Genomic DNA, 20,524 nt, shown 5'->3' with positions numbered 1-20,524 from the left:
CGGCCGGCAGCCGCGGCCCGGCCTGGCCGTTCCGGCAGCCCCGGCGGAAAGGCGCTGCGGAGCGTGCGGGCCGAGGCGGCGCGGCCTGAGGGGCTGCCCGGAACACAGCCCGGCACGGTTAAAGAATAAAGCAGGGGTTTGCTAAAAGGCCTTCAAAGGATACACCTTGGGCAGTGGAAGGGCCTGGCCGTGGCTACGCCCAAGTTGGACTCCAGGTCACGAGTTTCACACTTTTTATAAGTTTTGGTCTATTTCCATGTTGGGGTTAATTGTCCAATTGCAGCTCCAGGTGGTGCAGTCCCATCCTCTCAGGTTGCTCTCCTCAATTTGCTGTTGTTTGCACTTTCTAGGCCTGAAGCTGCAGCGGTGTCCTTGGTTCTGGGGCTGGAAAAGGATTGTTTTGTCTGACCGAGCTGTGAGGAGAGCTGCTGACACTTCATATGGAGTTCAGTTATACACAATGCAGTACAGAATCTGGGAAACAGGAAAGCTCAGACTTCAGGCATCTGCAGCACTGCCAGGGCACAGCCGAGTGTCCCCAAAACACAATAACACAGACAACCGCTCGTGTCCCCAGCTCAGCTCTTCATCCTCATTTCCACTGCTCGACCACTGAGGCTGGAAAATACCTCCGAGGCCACCGAGGTCACCAGCACCACATCCAGGAATTCCTTGGACACCTGCAATGATGGGGACTCCAAATCCCCCTGGGCAGCCCTTCCAATGCCTGACCACCCTTTCCATGGAGAAATTCCTCCTGAAGTCCAATCTAAATCCAACCTAAACCTCAACTCTGGTGCAGTTTAAGTAAATGTCTTCAAATCCTGTCCCTGTTCCCTGGGAGCTGAATGTGACCCTCCCTGGCTGCCCTTCCTGTCAGGGAGTGTGGAGAGTGAGATTGGGCTGGGTTGGGTTGGACTGGATTGGGTTGTGTTGGACTGGGTTTGGTTGGGTTGGACTGGGTTTGGTTGGGTTGGGTTGGTTGGACTGGATTGGGTTGGGTTGGACTGGATTGGGTCGGGTTGGACTGGATTGGGTTGGACTGGGTTGGGTTGGTTGGACTGGGTTGGGTTGGGTTGGACTGGATTAGGTTGGGTTGGACTGGATTGGGTTGGACTGGGTTGGGTTGGTTGGACTGGGTTGGGTTGGGTTGGGCTGGAGTTTGTTCAGTTGGGCTGGGCTGGGCCAGGCTCATCTGCACTGGGTCGGGCTGAGCTGGGTTTATTTGGGCTGGGTTAGACTGGACTGTCCTCAGCTGGGTTCAGCTGCGCTGGTTTGGGCTGGGTTTGGCTCAGTTTGGGTTTCTTAAGCCAGAACCAGCAGCTCCCATCACCTCAGCCGTGCCCCCAGCACACACACGACCCTCACCCCAGGTTTTGGGGACACACCACCAGCCTGGTCACACACCTGTCACCCCAAGCCCCTGCTGGGCCACCTCCCCAGCTGCTGGTGACACGAGCCACCAGCCGTAAGGGGACACCACCCCGGCCCCATCTGCTGCACCATTGTCCTGCGGGGGATCCGGTCTCAGCCCTGTTAATTTTTAACTTGGAGCCCTGACACCGGAGCCGCGGCGCTCTGTGGGATGTGCATTATTCATGGAGCAGCAGCCGGAGCCCGGAGAGCCCGGGGGACACGAGGGGACACGAGCCAGGCCGTGGCCAGCCCTGTTTAGAGCCACGTAGCCGTGTCAGGCTCAGGGTGACAAGCTGGGTCCTGGTAAGATTAAGTGGCTCTGTTATCTCGGTGACCTCCTCCACTTTTCAGGAATATTTTCCCAGGTGTCCCCCCTGTCCTGCTGGGGGAGCAGGGATGGCGTGGGGACAATCCCCTGCTCCTGGAGAGGGACCAAGATCTCCCTTCTGCTGCTTCTGGGAGCCTGCTCAGCTTCGGTGGGACCAGAATTCCAGGCCAGAATTCCTCGGTGGAATACACAGCAGCTCCCAGGGGTTGTCCTGTTCCCATTCCATGTCACACCTAAGGGAATGGGGACAGGGTGTGGCACACGGAGCTCCCATCCCAGGGGTGATGGAGCCTCCGTGCCCACACCAAGCCCTCCTGGAGGGATTTGGTGCCTCAGACTTCCTTCCCTGTGAGGACGGGGAGGCCCTGGCTGTGGCTGCCACATCCCTGGAAGTGTCCAAGGCTAGGCTGGACAGGGCTGGGAGCAACCTGGGATAATCCTGGGAAAACGTCCCTGCCCATGGCAGGATGCACCTCCCGGTTTAGACCCAAAACTCCAAACCCCAGCGAGTCCAAATTCATTCCCGAGGGCTGCGAATCCCTCCCTGCCTGGGAGTGACCCCATCCCCATGGATTTATCCATCCAAAACCGAGAGCAGGGACCGGAGCGGGGCATCCACTGGGAATGACCCAGGGAAATGGGAACTCGGGAAAAGCAGCGTCAGCTCGTGGCTGGAGCGTTTGCTCCAGCTCCTCATTCCCAATAAACCCGGGGATCGGAGCTGTGGGTTTGCACGGAATGCCCTGAGCGTTCTGTGCCAGCTCTGCTCGCGGAGCACTCCGGTGTGCCCATGGGCACAGCCGGCTCGGCGCGGCGCCGGCCGTTCCCGGCCGCGGCCCCGGGCTCGCCCCCGCCCGCCGGGCCGCTCTACCCGGGCAGGTGAGCGCGGACGGGGCTCGGCGGGGTCGGGAACGGGAAAATCCACCCCGGATTCACTGGGGATCCTCACCCCATCCAACACCCGCGGCTCAGCCCTCCCCGAGCCCCCCGGGACAGCCCGGCCCCTTCCCGGGTACCACCACCGGATGATGCGGGGTCCGGGACATTCCCAGGGTCGGGGTCTGGGATATCCCGAGGGTCGGGGTCCGGGACATCCCCAGGGTCGGGGTCTGGGATATCCCGAGGGTTGGGGTCCGGGACATCCCCAGGATCAGGGCCCAGGATATCCCGAGGATCAGGGTCCGGGACATCCCCAGGGTCGGGATCTGGGATATCCCGAGGATCGGGATCTGGGATATCCCGAGGGTCGGGGTCCCCCAAGGTTCCCCCACTCGGCTTTGTCCGTGGCATCCCGGCGTACCTGGGTTATCCCAGCCGATCCAGGGTTTGGCAGACTCTTCCAGGGAGCTGCATCATTCCCAGCTCATCCAGGGTACCCCATCCTCACCATCCAGTTCTCGGGGTTCATTGAATCATCGCAGAGTGGTTTGGGGTGGAAAGGACCTTAAGGATCCTGTCAGTCCATGGGCAGGGGCACTTCCATGGATTTTGGGCAGCCCATGCTGGAGGCTGCTCCAGCTGATCCCGTTCTGGTCTCGGCAGCAGGAGAGGCATTGATCCTCTTTTCCTGCAGGGAGGTGAAGGTCCAGAGGTGCTGGGGAGGCATTTCATGGAAGGGCTCCGTCAGGGCTGGATCCTTGGCAGAGGCAGAGGGTGCTGGGAGCTGGATTGAAGGTGACGCTGCATCCCGAGCATCCCGGTGCAGGAATTCCGCCGGGCCGCGCCGCATTTTTAGCCCTCAGCTCAACTCCTGGAAGTTGGGATTTTGCCTCATCATGCAAAAGTTAAAAATAGTTGCACTTAATTCAGCACTTTTCACCCTGCTGAAGAGACCGGGAAGAGCCTCCCCACAGGGACGGGTCAGGGACGGCGACAGCTTCGTGCTCTCCTGTCCTGCCTGCTCCTCAGCTCTGTTATCCCGCAGCTCCCGGAGCCAGGGGAGCGCAGCTCTGGCATGGGGTGACAGCTCTGCCTCCTCCCAGAGCTGCTCCAGGGGTCCGTGTCCCTCTGTCCCCTCCAGGCACGGGGCAGTGAAGGCTGAGGACACCTTCAAGACGTCCCCGTTCCACCTGGACCTGTGGTTCTACTTCACCCTGCAGAACTGGGTGCTGGATTTTGGGCGCCCCATCGCCATGGTGAGTGGGGGGACAGGGCCAGGGGGGTCCCCAGGGCTGTCCCCTGAGCCAGGGGGGTGTCCTGGAGGAGCTGGGACCACTGCCCCGCTCTGGCCAAGCCAGCTCCAGCCTCTGGGAAAGCTGTTCCCGGTTCTCTCTCCCACACCTTTGTTTCACAGCTGGGAGGTTCCTCCTGCTCTTCCCCATTCCTTGCCTCTATCCCAGAGCCTGGGGCTGCAGCTTCCAGGAGTGGCCGTTCCATTTCAATGGAATTTTTTCGAGTTGGAAGCTGTCAGAAAGTTCAGGAAGATCCAGGAGTTCCAAATGCCTTGCCAGCACCAGGCAGGGCTGGGAGTGAAAACTTCCAGAGGGTGATTTTTGGGAAGTTTGCTCCAAGATGAGCTGCCCAGCTTGGTCCCTACCAACCCCCTGGAAGCCCAGCTGAGCATTCCCAAGCAATCCCGACCTTTTCCCTCTCCCGTGATCGCTGATGTGCTGCTCTTCCCTCTCTCCTCAGATCATCCTCCCTCTGGAATGGTTTCCTCTGAACAAACCCAGTGCTGGAGATTATTTCCACATGGCTTACAACGTTATCACCCCCTTCCTGCTGCTGAAGGTAAACCTGGCAATGTCCAGGGGTTTTCCCATTCCCAATCTTGTAAAGTTTCAGAGGTTTTGAGGGTGTTGGTTATCCCCAAATTCCTGCCACTAAGGAAGAGTTCCGAGGATTTGCAATGCCTCTCCTCAATTTCCAGAGCAAATCCCCCTGGAATTCTGGCCCCAGGGGGAGTCAGAGCTGAAGGTAAACCTGGGAATGTTCAGGGTTTTCCATTCCTGGTTTTGCAAAGGCTCAGAGGATTTTAGGATGTTGGTTATTCCCAAATTCCTTCCAGTTAGGAAGAGTTTCTCACTCCAGGAAGGATTTGTGGTGCCACCTTTTAAAGAGCACCTCAATTTCCTGTATATCCCAAGCAAATCACTTCCCCCTGGAATTCTGGCTCTGGGAGGAGTCAGAGCCCTTTTCCCAAATGATATTTTTAGGACAACATCCACCCTTGGCTTAAAAGGCATCTGGAAGCAGAGTGGATTTTCTGAATTGTTCAGAGCTTAATTACATTTGATCTTTGACGTTGGAATTGTGGCTGGAGCTGGAATTTATCTGGCTCCAGCTGCCAACCTCTGGATCCCATAAACCATTCATGAGGTGAAGCCCTGTCAGATCATTAGGAATCTTTTCTCATTAAACACTTCAGGAGAAAACAATTATAAATCTATTTTAACCTTCATTAGCTGGGAATTCACTTATGGCCTGAGGTGGAAATGATTCCCTCTCGATATTCCGGGAGGATTTCGAGGCTGGGGGCAAAAAGGGAATATCCAGGAGGAGGGAGCTGACCCTTCCCAGGTGATTTCTGCAGGGCTCACCCACAGGAAAGTCCAGGATGCATTTCCCTGGCCCAGGGACGTGTCCCAGCCTCCTGTCCCCTCCAGGACCTTGTGCTCTCCTTGTCCTCCTGTGACGTCCCTGCTGCAGCTCCAGGGGAAGGGAAAGCTAAGCCTCCAAATTAAACCCAAATGAGGTCAAAATTAAACACAAATAAGGAGCTTTTCCCTGCTTGGGGAGGGCTGCAAAGCTGATTTAGGGAGTGGGGGGGGCCCTGGCTGATCCCAGAGCTGACCCAGCCAAAGCTGGAAAACTCCTGGAGCTGGGATCTGCCTCGGGAGCTCTTTCCTGCTGTGGAAGCTGGGTGTGGAGCTGCATCCCAAAATTCCTGCTGCTGTTCCAAGGCTGGAGCCAGCCTCAGGTGCTCGAGATGGGGCAGGGAGAGAGCCCAGCACTGAAAGTGGTGCCCAAAAATTGCCCCGAGTGGTTTTGTGGCACTCGGCTCCTCCTGGCTGTGGGGTCAAACTGTGGGGAGCTGAGTCCCATTCCCTAGGGAAGAAAGGGAGCAGAACCCCAAAATGTTCACCTGGGGGATCCTAAAGTTCTCTGTGGAGCTGAGTCCCATTCCCTTGGGAAGAAAGGGAGCAGAACCCCAAAGTGTTCACTTGGGGGATCCTAAAGCTCTCTGTGGAGCTGAGTCCCATTCCCTGGGGAAGAAAGGGAGCAGAACCCCAAGTGTTCACCTGGGGGATCCTAAAGCTCTCTGTGGAGCTGAGTCACATTCCATGGGGAAGAAAGGGAGCAGAACCCCAAAATGTTCACCTGGGGGATCCTGAAGCTTTCTGTGGAGCTGAGTCCCATTCCCTGGGGAAGAAAGGGAGCAGAACCCCAAAATGTTCACCTGGGGGATCCTGAAGCTCTCTGTGGAGCTGAGTCCCATTCCCTTGGGAAGAAAGGGAGCAGAACCCCAAAATGTTCACCTGGGGGATCCTGAAGTGTCCAGACAGGATGGGAAGCATGAGGAGCTCTGTGCTGGAGGCTCTGCTGCCACTGGAGGGCACATCCAACCTCCCAATCCTCTCCGGAGGCAGGAGAACCACGGCCTTTTAATGAGGAAACCCTCGTTAACAGCAAACCAAACGAACTTTTGGGCTTGAGAGCAGCAGAAACCCCTTTAGAGGTTTTCCTCCCAAAGTTGCCCTAAAGCAGGACAGGTTGTTACATCTTTTAGAAAAAGGGATTTGCTGAGTTTATACCTTTAAAACCTGAGGTCCTTAAAACCTAAGGACAATGCTTAAAACCAGGCCTGTGAAACATGATTTGAAGCACCCTGGCAGAATGACAATATTTGTCTTAGAATATTTAGCTTGGGTTCATTTAAAATGACACTTAATGCCATTTCTAATTCCTATCCCAATAAACCAAGACTATCTGTTGCTGTTATGACATGAAACTCTTGGGATCTGTTTTAGTAGCAACTTTCAGTGAAAGGCAGAGTGCTTGAAATTGGATTTTGGTGAGGTACAGGTGCCTTGCCTGCAGAAAGCAATCCCTTCTCTTCAGCACAGCCTAACTCTATCAGCTCCTGGTGCTAAAAACACAAAACCTGTGCCTTTGACCCCAGCATGGGTTCAGTCAGGAGTTGGACTTGATGATTTTTTGGGTCTCTTTGAACTCAGGATATTTTGGAGGTTTTGGTGATGAATTTCTGAGCACTCTGGCAAAAAAAAAAACCCAAAACCCATCGAGGGCAGGAGCTGCCAGGTCCCGGCTCCTCCTCCTCCTCACGCCCTCCCTGTGCCTGCAGCTCATCGAGAGGTCCCCCAAGACCCTGCCCAGGTCCATGGTGTACGTCAGCATCATCACCTTCGTGATGGGAGCCAGCATCCACCTGGTGGGAGACTCGGTGAACCACCGGCTGATCTTCAGCGGGTACCAGCACCACCTGTCCGTCAGGGAGAACCCCATCATCAGGAACCTCAAACCCGAGACCCTGGTGAGGGCTGAAAGGGGTTTGTAAACCTTGAATTTATAAATGATAGAGGAACCTCAAACCCAAGACCCTGGTAAGGGACTGTGCGGGGTTTGTAAAATCTGAGTTCATAAATGGTAAAGGAACCTCAAACCTGAGATCCTGGAGAGGGCTGAGCAGGGTTTGTAAAATCTGAATGTATAAATGGTAAAGGAACCTCAAACCTGAGACCCTGGTAAGGAGCTGAGCTTGGCTCAAGCATTTCTAAAACCTGAATTTATGAATGACCTGGGGAAGGGGCTGAGCTGGGCTGAAGCATTTCTGAAACCTGAATTTATGAATGACCTGGGGAAGGGGCTGAGCTGGGCTCAAGCATTTCCAAAATCTGAATTTATGAATGACCTGGGGAAGGGGCTGAGCTGGGCTCAAGCATTTCTGAAACCTGAATTTATGAATGACCTGGGGAAGGGGCTGAGCTGGGCTCAGGCGTTTCTAAAACCTGAATTTATAAATGACCTGGGGAAGGGGCTGAGCTGGGCTCAGGCATTTCCAAAATCTGAATTTATGAATGACCTGGGGAAGGGGCTGAGCTGGGCTCAGGCGTTTCTAAAACCTGAATTAATGAGTGATGAAGCTGTGCTCGTTTGCTCACTGGGATTCTCCCCCTGTCCTGTCACAGATCGATTCCTTCGAGCTGCTCTACTACTACGACGAGTATTTGGGGCACTCCATGTGGTGAGTGATTCCCAGCAGGTCCAGAGATTATGGGATGGCACAGGGGGAAGGGCAGAGCTTAAAGTGGGAAAAAAAAAACCCAAGCCAGAGCTGGCTGGGGATAATGTTCTGCTGGCCAGGGCTGGATTTGGATTAGGATCCAGATTAGGGTGGATCTGGCAATTGCTGGAAAATCCCCTCTGCTCAGGGATATTTTGGGATTGAGGACCAGAGGAACAGCTTGTCCTTCCAGGGGTGCACAGAAGGTTCCTCCTCCAGCACCCCCAGATGTGCCCCAAACACCCCAAATATCCCAAATATCCCAAACACCTCAAACATCCCAAATATCCCAAACACCCCAGATACCCCAAACACCCCAACATCCCAAACAAACACCCCAAAGATCCCAAGTACCCCAAACAAATACCCCAAACACCCCAAGTATCCCAAGAGGAGGGCCTGGCTGGGCCTGGATCCGCTCCAGGTGATCCTGGGGAAATCCCTCCTGGCTGATTTGGGGTTCCAGGAGTGCTGGGAAGGAGCAAACCCCGTTCTTTGGAGCCCTTTAAAGGGAACAAGGGCTCTAGGGGTTTGGGAATCCTGCTCCACGTCCCAGGCACAGCACAGGAGCCTGGGAATGCCCTGCTGGAATTGTCCAAGGCAGCACTGGAGCCCAGCTTTGCCTTCATCAGCAAATCTGGGCTTTTCCTGGCCCAGGCTGGGAATTCTCTGGATCTGCAGAGCCCAGGACAAACCCAGCCCCTGCCCAGGCCCTGCTGTGCCCTGGGGAGGCAGCAGGAATCCCTGAGCAGGGAATCCCACAGCAGGGAATCCCACAGCTACAGGAATCCCTGAGCAGGGAATCCCACAGCAGGGGATTCCATAGCAGGGAATCCCACAGCTACAGGAATCCCTGAGCAGGGAATTCCACAGCTACAGGAATCCCCGAGCAGGGAATCCCACAGCAGGGAATCCCACAGCTGCTCCATCCCCAGGCTCAGCACAGGAGCAGCTCTGGGTGTGGGGTGGATCTGGGGCAGTTCCAATCCCTTCCAGGCTCATCCCAGCGCTGGGAATTGCCGGTTTTTCCAGGTACATCCCGTTTTTCCTGATCCTGTTCATTTATTTCACCGGCTGCTTCACGCCGGCGGCGGAGCAGGGCCGGATGCCCCTGGCTGCCCTGCTCCTGGTGGGGCCCAGCAGCCTCTACTACTGGTGAGTGCCTGGGCTGGGGAGGGAATGCCACAGGAATGCTCCAGGAGTTCCCAGGAATACTCCAGGAAAAGCTGCTCCATCCCCTAGGGCAGCTTTTGCTCTGCGGGTGGGAATGCTCTCCCTGTGATCCCAGGATCAAAACTGATCCCAAAAGAGCTGGAATGCTCTGTCTGCATCCCAGGATCAAAACTGATCCCAAAAAAGATGGAAATGCCCTCCCTGTGATCCCAGGATCACCTCTGATCCCAGAACAGCTGGGAATGCCCTCCCTGTGATCCCAGGGTCACCTCTGATCCCACAGAGCTGGGAATGCCCTCCCTGGATCACCACCGATCCCAGAAAAGCTGGGAATGCTCTCCCTGTGATCCCAGGATCACCTCTGATCCCAGAACAGCTGGGAATGCCCTCCCTGTGATCCCAGGGTCACCTCTGATCCCACAGAGCTGGGAATGCCCTCCCTGGATCACCACCGATCCCAGAAAAGCTGGGAATGCTCTCCCTGTGATCCCAGGATCACCTCTGATCCCAGAACAGCTGGGAATGCCCTCCCTGTGATCCCAGGGTCACCTCTGATCCCACAGAGCTGGGAATGCCCTCCCTGGATCACCACCGATCCCAGAAAAGCTGGGAATGCTCTCCCTGTGATCCCAGGATCACCTCTGATCCCAGAACAGCTGGGAATGCCCTCCCTGTGATCCCAGGGTCACCTCTGATCCCACAGAGCTGGGAATGCCCTCCCTGGATCACCACCGATCCCAGAAAAGCTGGGAATGCTCTCCCTGTGATCCCAGGATCACCTCTGATCCCAGAACAGCTGGGAATGCCCTCCCTGTGATCCCAGGGTCAGCACTGATCCCAGAACAGCTGGGAATGCCCTCCCTGTGATCCCAGGGTCACCTCTGATCCCACAGAGCTGGGAATGCCCTCCCTGGATCACCAGGGTCACCTCTGATCCCACAGAGCTGGGAATGCCCTCCCTGTGATCCCAGGATCACCTCTGATCCCACAGAGCTGGGAATGCCCTCCCAGCAGCCCGGGATCCCAGGAATTCCCCCCGCAGGTACCTGGTGACCGAGGGCCAGATCTTCATCCTCTACATCTTCACCTTCTTCGCCATGATGGCCCTGGTGCTGCACCAGCGGCGCAAGGGGCTGGTGCTGGACAGCAACGGGCTCTTCCTCTTCCTCTCCTTCATCATCACCCTGCTCCTCATCGCCGCCTGGGTGGGCTGGCTCTGGAATGACAAAATCCTCCGGAAAAAGTACCCCGGGGTGATTTACATCCCCGAGCCCTGGGCCTTCTACACCCTGCACATGAACAACCTGCACGCAGCCAAGGGCGGTTTCTGAGCTTTTGGTATTTTTGAGGGGGGGGGGGGGGGGGAAAAAAAAAAAGAAGAAGAAATCTAGTTTTTTTCTAATGTAGGTCCGTGTGTTTGGAATAAATCCCGGAGTGGTGGTGGTGGCTGTGTGATGATTACGGCTGGTCAGGGAGGGGATTAATTAGGTTTAATTAACTCGCTCTCACTGCTGAGCACAGGAATGAGGCAGGAGGGGCCAATTCCCCACAAATGGCCCCAAAATCCATCGGGCAGGGGGTGAACTCCAGGGGTCTGGGCCCCAGCACTGCCAGCTCCTACACAAGGGAAAACTCCCCACAAAACAACCCAAAATCCATCAGGCAGGGGGTGAATTCCAAGGATCTCTGCCCCAGCACCTTCAGCTCTCACAAAAGGACAAATTCCCCACAAAACAACACAAAATCCATCGGGCAGGAGGGAACTCCCAGGATCTGTGCATCAGCACCTTCAGCTCTCACTCAGACATGAGAATCCTTCAGAATTCCCCACAAAACAACCCAAAATCCATCAGGCAGGGGGTGAATTCCAAGGATCTCTGCCCCAGCACCTTCAGCTCTCACAAAAGGACAAATTCCCCACAAAACAACCCCAAATCCATCGGGCAGGGGGTGAATTCCAGGGATCTGTGCCCCAGTACCTTCAGCTCTCACTCAGACATGAGAATCCCTCAGAATTCCCCACAAAACAACCCAAAATCCATCGGGCAGGGGGTGAATTCCAGGGATCTGTGCCCCAGTACCTTCAGCTCTCACTCAGACATGAGAATCCCTCAGAATTCCCCACAAAACAACCCAAAATCCATCGGGCAGGGGGTGAATTCCAGGGATCTGTACATCAGCACCACCGGCTCTCACTCAGGGGGTGAAGATTCCTCAGAATTCCCCAAAACCTGCCCCAGAATCCATCAAGGACTCCAAGGATCTCTGCTTCAGCTGTCACTCAGACACGAGAATCCCTGAGAATTCCCCAAAACCAGCCCCAGAGGGGAGCCAGGGCTGAGCAGCTCCCACGGAGGGAGGAGGAAATCTCCGGGGGAAATTGGGAATAAAAACATTCGGGAAGAGCTCCCAGGCACTTCCTTTTTGTCCTTGGCTCTGGATGTGCCCCACGCCTGCTGCATCCCCCCCTGCCTGTGAAATCCTAATCAATAAAACCTCAGAAATCCTAATAAAACCTCAGGAAACAGCTCCCATCCTCCTCGGGCTGTCCGTGAATTCCTGGGACACATCCAGACCCCTTCCCCACCAACCCTCCTGCAATGCAGACATCCCCTCACCCTTCTCCAGAGCCCTCAGCAATTTTTAATTTATTTTTTTTAATTTTTAGATTTTCTTATTTTGGAATTTTACAATTTCTTTTTTAATTTTTAGAAATTTTTTGTTATTTTTTTGATTTTTGGAATTTTAGATTTTTTAATTTTTTATTTTTGGAATTTTAATTTTTTTTTAATTTTTGGATTTTTTTATTTTTTAATATTTTTTTTAATTGTTGGATTTGTTTTTAAATTTTTGGATTACTTTATTTTGGAATTTTTAGAAATTTTTTGTTATTTTTTTGATTTTTGGAATTTTAGATTTTTTAATTTTTTATTTTTGGAATTTTAATTTTTTTTTTTAATTTTTGGATTTTTTGATTTTTTTTTTAATTGTTAGATTTTTTTTAATTTTTGGGTTTCTTTATTTTGGAATTTTAAGATTTTTTTTAACTTTTAGATTTTTTTATTATTATTTTTGGAATTTTTAGCTTTTAAATTTTTTAATTTTTAATTTTTAAATTTTTAAAAATTTTTTGGATATTTTTAATTTTTGGAATTTTATATTTTAGAATTGTTGGATTTTTTTTTTCTTATTTTTTTTTTATTTTGAAATTGTTGGATTTTTTTTTAATTTTTGGATTTTTTTTAATTGTTGGATTTTTTTAATTTTTTGATTTTTTTTTTAATTTTTGAAATTGTTGGATTTTTTTTTTTTAATTTTTGGATTTTTTTTTAATTGTTGGTTTGTTGGGGTTTTTGTTTGGTTGGTTGTTTTTTTTTAATTTTTTGGGTTTCTTTTCTTTTTAAATTTTGAATTTCTGGATTTTTTTGCACTCTCCTCCCCCTCCTCTCCCAGCAGCCAAGCTCAGTGCCGGCTGCGCTCCTTCGGGATGCTCAGCCCGGTGGTTTGGAGCCCCCGAGCCCATCCCGAGGCTGGGAATTCGCTTTTCCCGGCGGGCCGCGCTGCCGTAGCCATGGCAGCGGGATTTATTCCAGCCTCCGCCCGCCCGCGCGGACTTTAGCCCCGGGAAGAGCCGCAAGTGGCCGCAGCCGCTCCCGGAGCGCAGGAATTGTCCCCAAAAATGGTGAGTGACGCCTGCGACCCCCGCCCGCTCTGCGCCCCAAAATCGCATTTTTAAACCCGCTCGCTTTGGTTGTTTTTTTTTGTTTTGTTGTTTTTTTTTTGTTTGTTTGTTTTTGGTTTTTTTTGGTTTTTTTGTTGTTTTTTTTTGTTTTGTTTTGTTTTTGTTTTTTTTGTTTGTTTTTGTTTTTTTTCTTTTTTTTTTCTCTCTCTGTTCCTGCTCCAGGCAAAGTTCCTGTCCCAGGATCAGATTAATGGTAGGTGCGGGTTTGTTCCGCTTTTGTTCCGCTTCGAGCGTTAATTATTACGAGATTAAATTTGTTTTATGTAAAAAATGGCGTTTTGCCCCCCAGAGTGTCGCGGGGGTGGGCTCGCTGTTCTCAGTGCCTGCTCCCGGCTCTGCGGGATCCAGGGAAACCTCCCCAATTCCAGGGAAACCTCCCCAATCCAGGGGAATCTCCCCAGTCCAGGGGAATGCTGCAGCGCAAGAGCAGCCGGAGGAGGAGGAGGAGGAGGAAGGAGGCAGCGCAGGGGATCCAAATTCCCACTGCGAGCCGCCCTGGGAAAGGGGAGCCGCGCCCGGGGCTGGGATTGCTCCGGGAACGGCCGAAGGAAGCTGAAATAAGGGTATTAATTAGGGCATTAATGAGAGTATTAATGAGAGCATTATTGCAAATCTGATCAGCTCCGCCGAGCGGAGGAGGCGGCCGGGCCGGGGGAGGCCACGGCGCCCACGGGAACCCCCGGGGCATCCTTGGGGGAGCCCGGCCTGCTGCAGCCGCCCCAGCAGCGAGGGCTGGGGACAGAGGGGACAAGGATGGCACCAAACGAGGCCGGGTTTCTGCAGCCTCCACCTCCAAAATCTTCCTCCTCCTCCACCATCCTCTCCTCTCCTCTCCTCTCCTCTCCTCTCCTCTCCTTTTCCTTCTTTCATTTCCTTCTTCCCCTCCTTCCACTTTTCCTTCTACTTTCTTTCCCTCCTCTTTTCCTTCTCCCTCTTCTCCTTTTTTCCTTCTCTTCCCCCTCTCTCCTTCATCCTCCCCCTCATCCTCCTCTCTCCCACCCCACCAAGGCAGGAAAAGCACTTTTAACCAAACCCCTCCGGTTTCTCAGCCCTTCTCCCCTCCCAGCCGCGCTTCCTCAGCCTGGAGTGCCCCAATTAGCGCCGCTCGGGGTTTTAATTACCCTTAATTCCCCCTGGTTCCCCCCCCCGTGCCCATCACCCTCCTGGAAAGGCGACACCCCCGCGCTGGAAGCGGATCCCGGCTGGAATCCTGCCCGGGCCCCGGCGCGGGGCTCAGCGGGATCCCGCCGGCTAACCGAGGTTTGGTTCTTAATTAGAGTTCAAGGAATGTTTTTCCCTGTACGACAAGAAACAAAAAGGGAAGATCAAAGCCTCGGACCTGCTGGCAGTGATGCAGTGCCTGGGCGCCAGCCCCACGCCGGGAGAGGTGCAGAGGCACCTGCAGCTGCACAGGATCGGTGAGCTACCTGCACAGCCACCAAAACGGGCATCAAACACGGGAAAATCCCGTTTTTCTGGAGCTGGGATGTTCCAGGAGGGAACATCCACCCGGAGCAGTCTCCAGAAGCTGTTGTGATGTGTTAAATCCAGCCCACGGATCAAAACAGTGCCATTAAAATCCCTAAAAAAAACCAGGAGACAAACATTTTATATGGATTTGGAGGTTGGGAAACTGCTCAAAACAGTGCCATTAAAATCCCTAAAAAAAAAAAAAAACAGGAGACAAACATAAAACATATCCATATTTTATATGGATTTGGAGGGTGGGAAACTGTCCAGGCCAACAAAAAGAGCACAGAAAGATGTTCAGCTGAAGATCTGTGTGAAAAACAAAGCACAAAAACAAAGGAATTGTGAGATCAGGTGGCGGAGGGGATTAAAAATTCAGGATCTGAGTTCAGAGCACAAATTGAACAGAGCTTTAAATGGGATTTTAGGAGAAAAACCGCAGCTGTGACGTGCCCTGATCCAGATCAGGGACAGGGAAAGGAAACCCCAAGGTCAGGGAGAAGGAACCCCAGGAAAGGGAACCCCAGGAAAGGGAACTGGGGGAGGAGGAGGAGGGTGTTTAATCCTGGGTCCAGCCCCAAACGGAGCCATTCCCAAAGGACCTGCCCTCCCTTTCCCAGACAGGAACGCAGAGCTGGACTTCTCCACCTTCCTGAACATCATGTACAGGCAGATGAAGCAGGAGGAGCCCGAGGAGGAGATCCTGAGAGCGCTGGCCATGATCGACCGGCAGAAGAGAGGAGTGATCGCCGCGCCCGAGCTCCGCGCCAAGCTCACCCGCCTGGGGGAGAAGCTTTCCGACGAGGAAGGTGCCCTGCAATTCCCCCTGGGACCAAGCGCTCCCTTCCCTTCCCTCTCCCTTCCCTTCCCTCTCCCTTCCCTTCCCTTCCCTTCCCTTCCCTCTTCCTTTCCTCTTCTCTCTTTTCCTTCTTCCTTTCCTTCCTCTTCTCCCTCTCTCTTTTCCTTCTCCTCCTCTGCAGCTGCCTCTGGGATGAGGAAGGGCCCGTGCCAGCAGGAGACACCAAAGTAAAAAGAGGCAAAACCCACAAACGCCTCCAGTTTGTCCAAAAATCTGCCTCAGAGGGGCACAATAAACCCAAAAGCCCACCTGGACTAAATTTGTGGGGTTTTTTCCCTCTCTGTGGAACTCAAAAAGATGGATATCCCTGCTGCAGAGGATTTTACATGGAATTAAAGTCCAGGTGCTGGCTGATGCCAGTTTGAAACTCTCACCTGATCCCAGAGGTGATTGCCAACAAAAATCCCCCAAACCCCAAACCCTGCAGTGCTGCTTTCCTTCTGAGCCCCCCAACACCCCCAAATATCCCATCCCAACGATATTTTCCCGTTTTTTCAGTGGATGACCTGCTAAGAGAAGCCAAAGTTGGGCCAAATGGAACCATCAAATACGAGGAATTTGTGCACCACATTTGCCTTCCCTCGGTCGACTACTGAAACCCAGAGTGGGATTTGCTGAGAGCAGCACCTGCAGGGCTTTTATTTCTATTTTTCCCACTTTCTAATCAGACTCAGGAACCATCAGTTGCCTTTCAAAACCTGATTTTGCCTTCATTTAGTGCTGACACTTCCATAGGTTTCCCCCTGATTCCTGGAAAAACAAGAAATAATATTATTATTATTATATATATATGTTATTATAGAAATAACAACTGTTATTGAAATAAATTGAGTGTGACAACACGTGTCAAGCTTTAAAAAAATGATTTTAAAAAGCATTTAAATACTGGATTGTGGCAGAAGGTCGAGGTCTCCTGGTTCTGCAGGAAGTCAGCACAGCCCAGCAGGTGTTTGGTGTCTGCATAAAGGAAAAACAGGGCCAGGAAAATTCCCCTTTTCCACACCAGGAAAAACCTCCCCAGGAAAACTCACCTTTTCCACACCAGGAAAGACTCCCCTACTCCAGACTGATGAAATCCCCTCTGATCCTCATTTTCCAGGTTGATTAAACCCCCTCTGATCCCTGTTTTTGTCCCTCCTGGATCTCAGAGCCTTCAGCAGGTCCTCAAAGGGGCGTCTGGAATTTCCCCCTGCTCTCCCTGGATTCAGCTGGGAGGTTTCACAGGATGGTGGCACAAGCAGCGACCTGGAAAACTCCAATATTCCCATAAATCTGCTCTGGCTCCTCTTCCTCCACCCCTTTTTAAATCCTGAATCTCCTCTTTGCTCCATCAATGAAATAACCAGGAATTAAATCCTGGCAGCCACAGCAGATCCAAGGGATTGGGAAGGAATTCCCAGAGCAGCTGTGGCTGCCCCTGGATCCCTGGAAGTGTCCAAGGCCAGGCTGTATTTGGTTTGGAGCAGCCTGGGACAGTGGAAGGTGTCCCTGGCCATGGAATGAGATGGGATTTAAGGTCCTTTCCAGCCCAAATTATCCCAGAATTCTGTGGTTCACCCATCCCTGCAGAGAGCTGGAATGCTCCAAGGCCACCACCCAGGAATGCCACACAAAGCTGGGAAGAAATTGGAAAAAACCCCTAAAATCCAAGCAAATCCCAACAAATCCCAACCTCCCACATCCACAGCAGTGTCCCTGTGAGGGCAAAATAGGGATTATCCTCATGGAACACCAAACATGGGGGAAATGTATGGAAAATTAAATGGCATTGCTGAACTCTACACAAGGCATGGGAGCAGATCCAGGGATTTCATTCCTGCAGTGAAGGAAAAGATCCTGATCCATGCTCTAATCCCTGTGCTCTCCCAGCAACCCCAATCCCAGGGAGCCCAGACTGGGATCCCCACATTCCAGGCTCTCTGAGCAGCTTCTTGCCAGGGAAAATCAACTTTGTTCCATGGAAAATGAACTTTGCTCCATGGAAAAGTGACAGGGCCACACCCTTCAACCCTTAATTAGCTCTTCCTACTCCAGGGGAAGGAAATACTCCAGAAAAACCTGAAAATCAGAGTTACAAAGAGCTCGGCCCTACAGGAAAACCAGGAGCAGCTGGAAAGAGCCACAGGTGGGATTTCCCTGCTCCTCTCCCATCCTGTTCACCCCAAAGTTTGGACAAAGCTGGGAACGCAGCTCTGCCCACGCCAGGGTTTGCTCCTGGATCCCAGAGCTCTCCTGGATCCAGGAAAGGTTTTGTGGAGCTGATGGGACAAGGAATTCCTTGAGAATTTGTTCCCAAATTCCAAGGGATCCCATCCATCCCTGGCCTCATCCTTCCCCATTCCTGCAGACACAGCAGCTCCCAGTCCCTTGGGATTGCTCCAGGATGGGAAAACATTCCCAAAGAAAAGCTGCCAGGGAGGAGCCGCCCCTCACACACCCCCCAGGACAAAGCAGCACCAAATCACCCCAAAAAAACCCATTCCAGCCCCAAAAAACACCCAGGAAAACCCTCTGTTCCCACTTCCCCCCTCAGGAAACACAAAATATCCGAATGCTTTTTATTCTGTCGAAGGATTTCCACAGAAACAGGGAACATTCAGTGGGTAAACCAGGGTTGGTTTGGTTTGTTTCTTTTCCAATGCATATAATAAATATTTTCACTCGGTACTTTTACACAAACTGACATTGGGCTACTGTACATTTGTAAATCCATGGATTGGTTTGGCATGCCCTAAGGAAAACGAAGAGAAAAGGGTTAAGGCAATGGATGAGAGCTTTCCATTCATGGAATTCATGGCCATTTTCATGTTGTCCTTATTTACATTTTTTCCCCTTTGTTAATTCACGAACAGCAGCACTTTCGGGGACCACCAGTGAGTTTCCCTCGTTAGAAATCTAAGTTCTGTTTAAAAAAAATAAAATAAAAATCACACTGCTAAACCAAAACCTTCCCCACTAAAACGGGCTTCAAACCCTGAAATGCTCAACTGCAAAAAGAATGAATTTTCACCACGTTCTCCTCAGACTCCTGGGCTCTGCAGAATCCAAGGAACTCTCGGACCAACGTTCTCCTCAGACTCCTGGGCTCTGCAGCTCCTGCAGAATCCAAGGAACTCTCGGACCTCCCCACCTGTGGGATCCTCCAGGGAGGGGAAAGGGAATTTCTGTTCCATCCCTCTGCAGGGGCGGTTCTGGGATGGCTCAGGGGGAATTTCCAGCTCCTGAAGGATGGCACAGGGGCTCCCAGGCAGCTGCAGCTCCTTGTCCCTGCTCCTGCTGCAGGGACACGTGTGCACATCACAAACATGAGTGTTGTGTGTGTGACACGTGTGTGTGACACATGTGCACATCCCAGGTGTGAGTGTGAGAGTGTGACACGTGTGTGCACATCCCAAATGTGTGAATGTGTGTGGGACACGTGCACATCCCAGTGTGTGGGTGTGACGTGTGTGCACACCCCAAACACGTGTGGATGTCCCCCACACACACACGTGCCCATCCCACAGGTCAGTGCACACCCCAGGCACTCCTGTGCACGTCCCACACACGTGTGTGCATGTGCCACAGGTGGCTGCACATCCCAGGTGTGTGTGCACATCCCAGATGTGTGTGCACATCCCAGATGTGTGTGTGCACATCCCAGGTGTGTGTGCACATCCCAGATGTGTGTGTGCACATCCCAGATGTGTGTGCACATCCCAGGTGTGTCTGCACATCCCAGATGTGTGTGCACATCCCACAGGTGTGTGCACATCCCAGGTGTGTGTGCACATCCCAGGTGTGTGTGCACATCCCAGGTGTGTGAAGATCAGAGCCGTGTGCACCCCCACACATCTGTGCACATGCCAAACACGTGAACACATCCCAGATGTGTGCACATCCCAGCCATGTGCCACATCCCAAACCCGTGCACATCCCCCAGGCAGATGTGCACATCCCAGGCACTGCCCAGATGTGTGGAACCCCCCCAGCCATGGCTGTGCTCACCTGGCTCCTCCCGTGGCACACCCCGAGGACAATCCCACCCACAATTCCCAGGAGCACGGCCCAGGCCCCCACTGGAGAGCTGGAGACCACAGAGCCAGAGGCTGGGAGTTATCTGGGAATTTAGGAGTTCTTTGGGAATGACTGTGGCAGGGAATGGGGAGAAGCAGAGCACCAAGCAGGGCTCACTTGGGCTTGCAGGCACAGAGGAATTCCAGCCTCGGGAATGCTGGAGTGTGGAACGGGAATGATCCCGGGCCATGGATCCCGCAGGGCTGCAGGGCACAGGTCACAAATGCCAGCCCTGAACCTGGAGCCTTCCCCACAGTGGGATCACAGGAATGGGAGCACCAAGCCGAGCTGCCATTCCCAAATCCCAGGATACCACCACCACCACGTCCCATTTCCCACGGGATTAACAGGGAGCTTTCCTCCCAGTGGGATCACAGGGACAGGGAATGCTGCTGCCTATCCCAAAGTGCCAAATCCCAGGCATTTCCCATGGCACTGTCAGGGTTTTGGACCTGGAGCCTTTCTCCCAGCAGGACCACAGGGAATGGGAGCACCAAGCCGAGCTGCCATTCCCAAATCCCAGGATGCCACCACGTCCCATTTCCCATGGCACTGTCAGGGTTTTGGACCTGGAGCCTTTCTCCCAGCAGGACCACAGGGAATGGGAGCACCAAGCCGAGCTGCCGTTCCCAAGGTTCCAAATCCAGGACAGCAGCACTGCCAAGTTCCATCTCCAGGGCATGGATGGGGTTCTGATCCTGCTGCTCCTGGGCTCACCCTTCTCAGGCTCCATGCAAGGAGGGAAAGGAGCTGTAAGCAGTCCCCAATTCCTGCTGGATGCTCCAGGAGCTGGGACACGCAGGCTCCAGGCAAACCACGGCACTCACATCCCCAATTCCAGAAAAATCCTCCAGCTTATCCACAAAAAATCTTCTCCTAAACTGGGTAAGAGACATTCCTAGCAGAGGTTGAATCACTTCAAAATCAGACCGTTTCAAAAATAAGTCTTTCCCATTTTCTATCCTTTTATTTCTTTTTTTTTTTTTCTTTTTTTAACTGACATTTAATAAATTATAAAATCGGTGTATGGTGAAATAGAATATATCAGCCAGATATGTATGAAATACACATGCATGGGAAAAAACTATTGAACTCACCTGGAACTCACACACACGGATCTATAAATACATATATACACACACATATACATATAAACACCAACAGTTTCCTTTTTCCAAAATTCAAGTCAACTATTTAGTGGCAGAGGGATGCTGTAAAAACACTAAAAACAATTTT

At 52.5% G+C, this 20,524-nt stretch overlaps 2 protein-coding genes and 1 long non-coding RNA gene across 5 annotated transcripts; all 3 read left to right on the top strand.

Annotated features, from left to right (window-relative positions):
- Positions 1-6: 6 nt before the first annotated feature.
- Positions 7-827, top strand: LOC121343434. Its single transcript, XR_005953706.1, has 2 exons — positions 7-215; positions 351-827. It is a non-coding gene; the product is annotated as an uncharacterized LOC121343434 (long non-coding RNA).
- A 1,707-nt stretch (positions 828-2,534) lies between these two features.
- CLN6 (CLN6 transmembrane ER protein) lies at positions 2,535-10,604 on the top strand. Its single transcript, XM_041418460.1, has 7 exons — positions 2,535-2,623; positions 3,765-3,879; positions 4,376-4,474; positions 7,050-7,238; positions 7,894-7,949; positions 9,021-9,143; positions 10,204-10,604. The coding sequence occupies exons 1-7, from the start codon at positions 2,535-2,537 to the stop codon at positions 10,490-10,492; spliced, it is 960 nt and encodes a 319-aa protein (XP_041274394.1). The 3' UTR covers positions 10,493-10,604.
- Positions 10,605-12,590: 1,986 nt separating this feature from the next.
- Positions 12,591-16,074, top strand: CALML4 (calmodulin like 4). 3 transcript variants are annotated; one of them, XR_005953713.1, is made up of 6 exons: positions 12,810-12,843; positions 13,066-13,096; positions 14,181-14,321; positions 14,994-15,182; positions 15,354-15,618; positions 15,731-15,830. XR_005953713.1 is itself a non-coding variant. In XM_041418703.1 (5 exons), the coding sequence occupies exons 1-5, from the start codon at positions 12,841-12,843 to the stop codon at positions 15,826-15,828; spliced, it is 462 nt and encodes a 153-aa protein (XP_041274637.1). In that variant the 5' UTR covers positions 12,789-12,840; the 3' UTR covers positions 15,829-16,074. The 3 variants fall into 3 exon arrangements, 2 of the variants coding, with proteins under 2 accessions (XP_041274638.1, XP_041274637.1); XM_041418703.1 differs by lacking the exon at positions 15,354-15,618 and having other exon boundaries at positions 12,789-12,843; positions 15,731-16,074; XM_041418704.1 differs by lacking the exons at positions 13,066-13,096; positions 15,354-15,618 and having other exon boundaries at positions 12,591-12,843; positions 15,731-16,074.
- The last annotated feature ends 4,450 nt before the right edge of the window (positions 16,075-20,524 follow it).

Source organism: Onychostruthus taczanowskii, unplaced genomic scaffold, assembly GCF_017590055.1.
Source record: "Onychostruthus taczanowskii isolate IOZ18803 unplaced genomic scaffold, ASM1759005v1 scaffold6, whole genome shotgun sequence".
NCBI classification, from domain to species: domain Eukaryota; kingdom Metazoa; phylum Chordata; class Aves; order Passeriformes; family Passeridae; genus Onychostruthus; species Onychostruthus taczanowskii.
The sequence above is the reverse complement of the archived record's forward strand: the minus strand, read 5'-3'. Positions and strand labels throughout refer to the sequence as shown.

Bases quoted from the DNA above. Each gene is read 5' to 3' on its own strand.
- CLN6 (XM_041418460.1), top strand. From the start codon at position 2,535: ATGGGCACAGCCGGCTCGGCGCGGCGCCGGCCGTTCCCGGCCGCGGCC. The intron at 2,624-3,764 runs GTGAGCGCGGAC...TGTCCCCTCCAG, and splicing joins GGGCCGCTCTACCCGGGCAG to GCACGGGGCAGTGAAGGCTG. The intron at 4,475-7,049 runs GTAAACCTGGCA...CTGTGCCTGCAG, and splicing joins CCCCCTTCCTGCTGCTGAAG to CTCATCGAGAGGTCCCCCAA.
- CALML4 (XM_041418703.1), top strand. The intron at 13,097-14,180 runs GTAGGTGCGGGT...GTTCTTAATTAG, and splicing joins GTCCCAGGATCAGATTAATG to AGTTCAAGGAATGTTTTTCC. The intron at 14,322-14,993 runs GTGAGCTACCTG...TCCCTTTCCCAG, and splicing joins CCTGCAGCTGCACAGGATCG to ACAGGAACGCAGAGCTGGAC.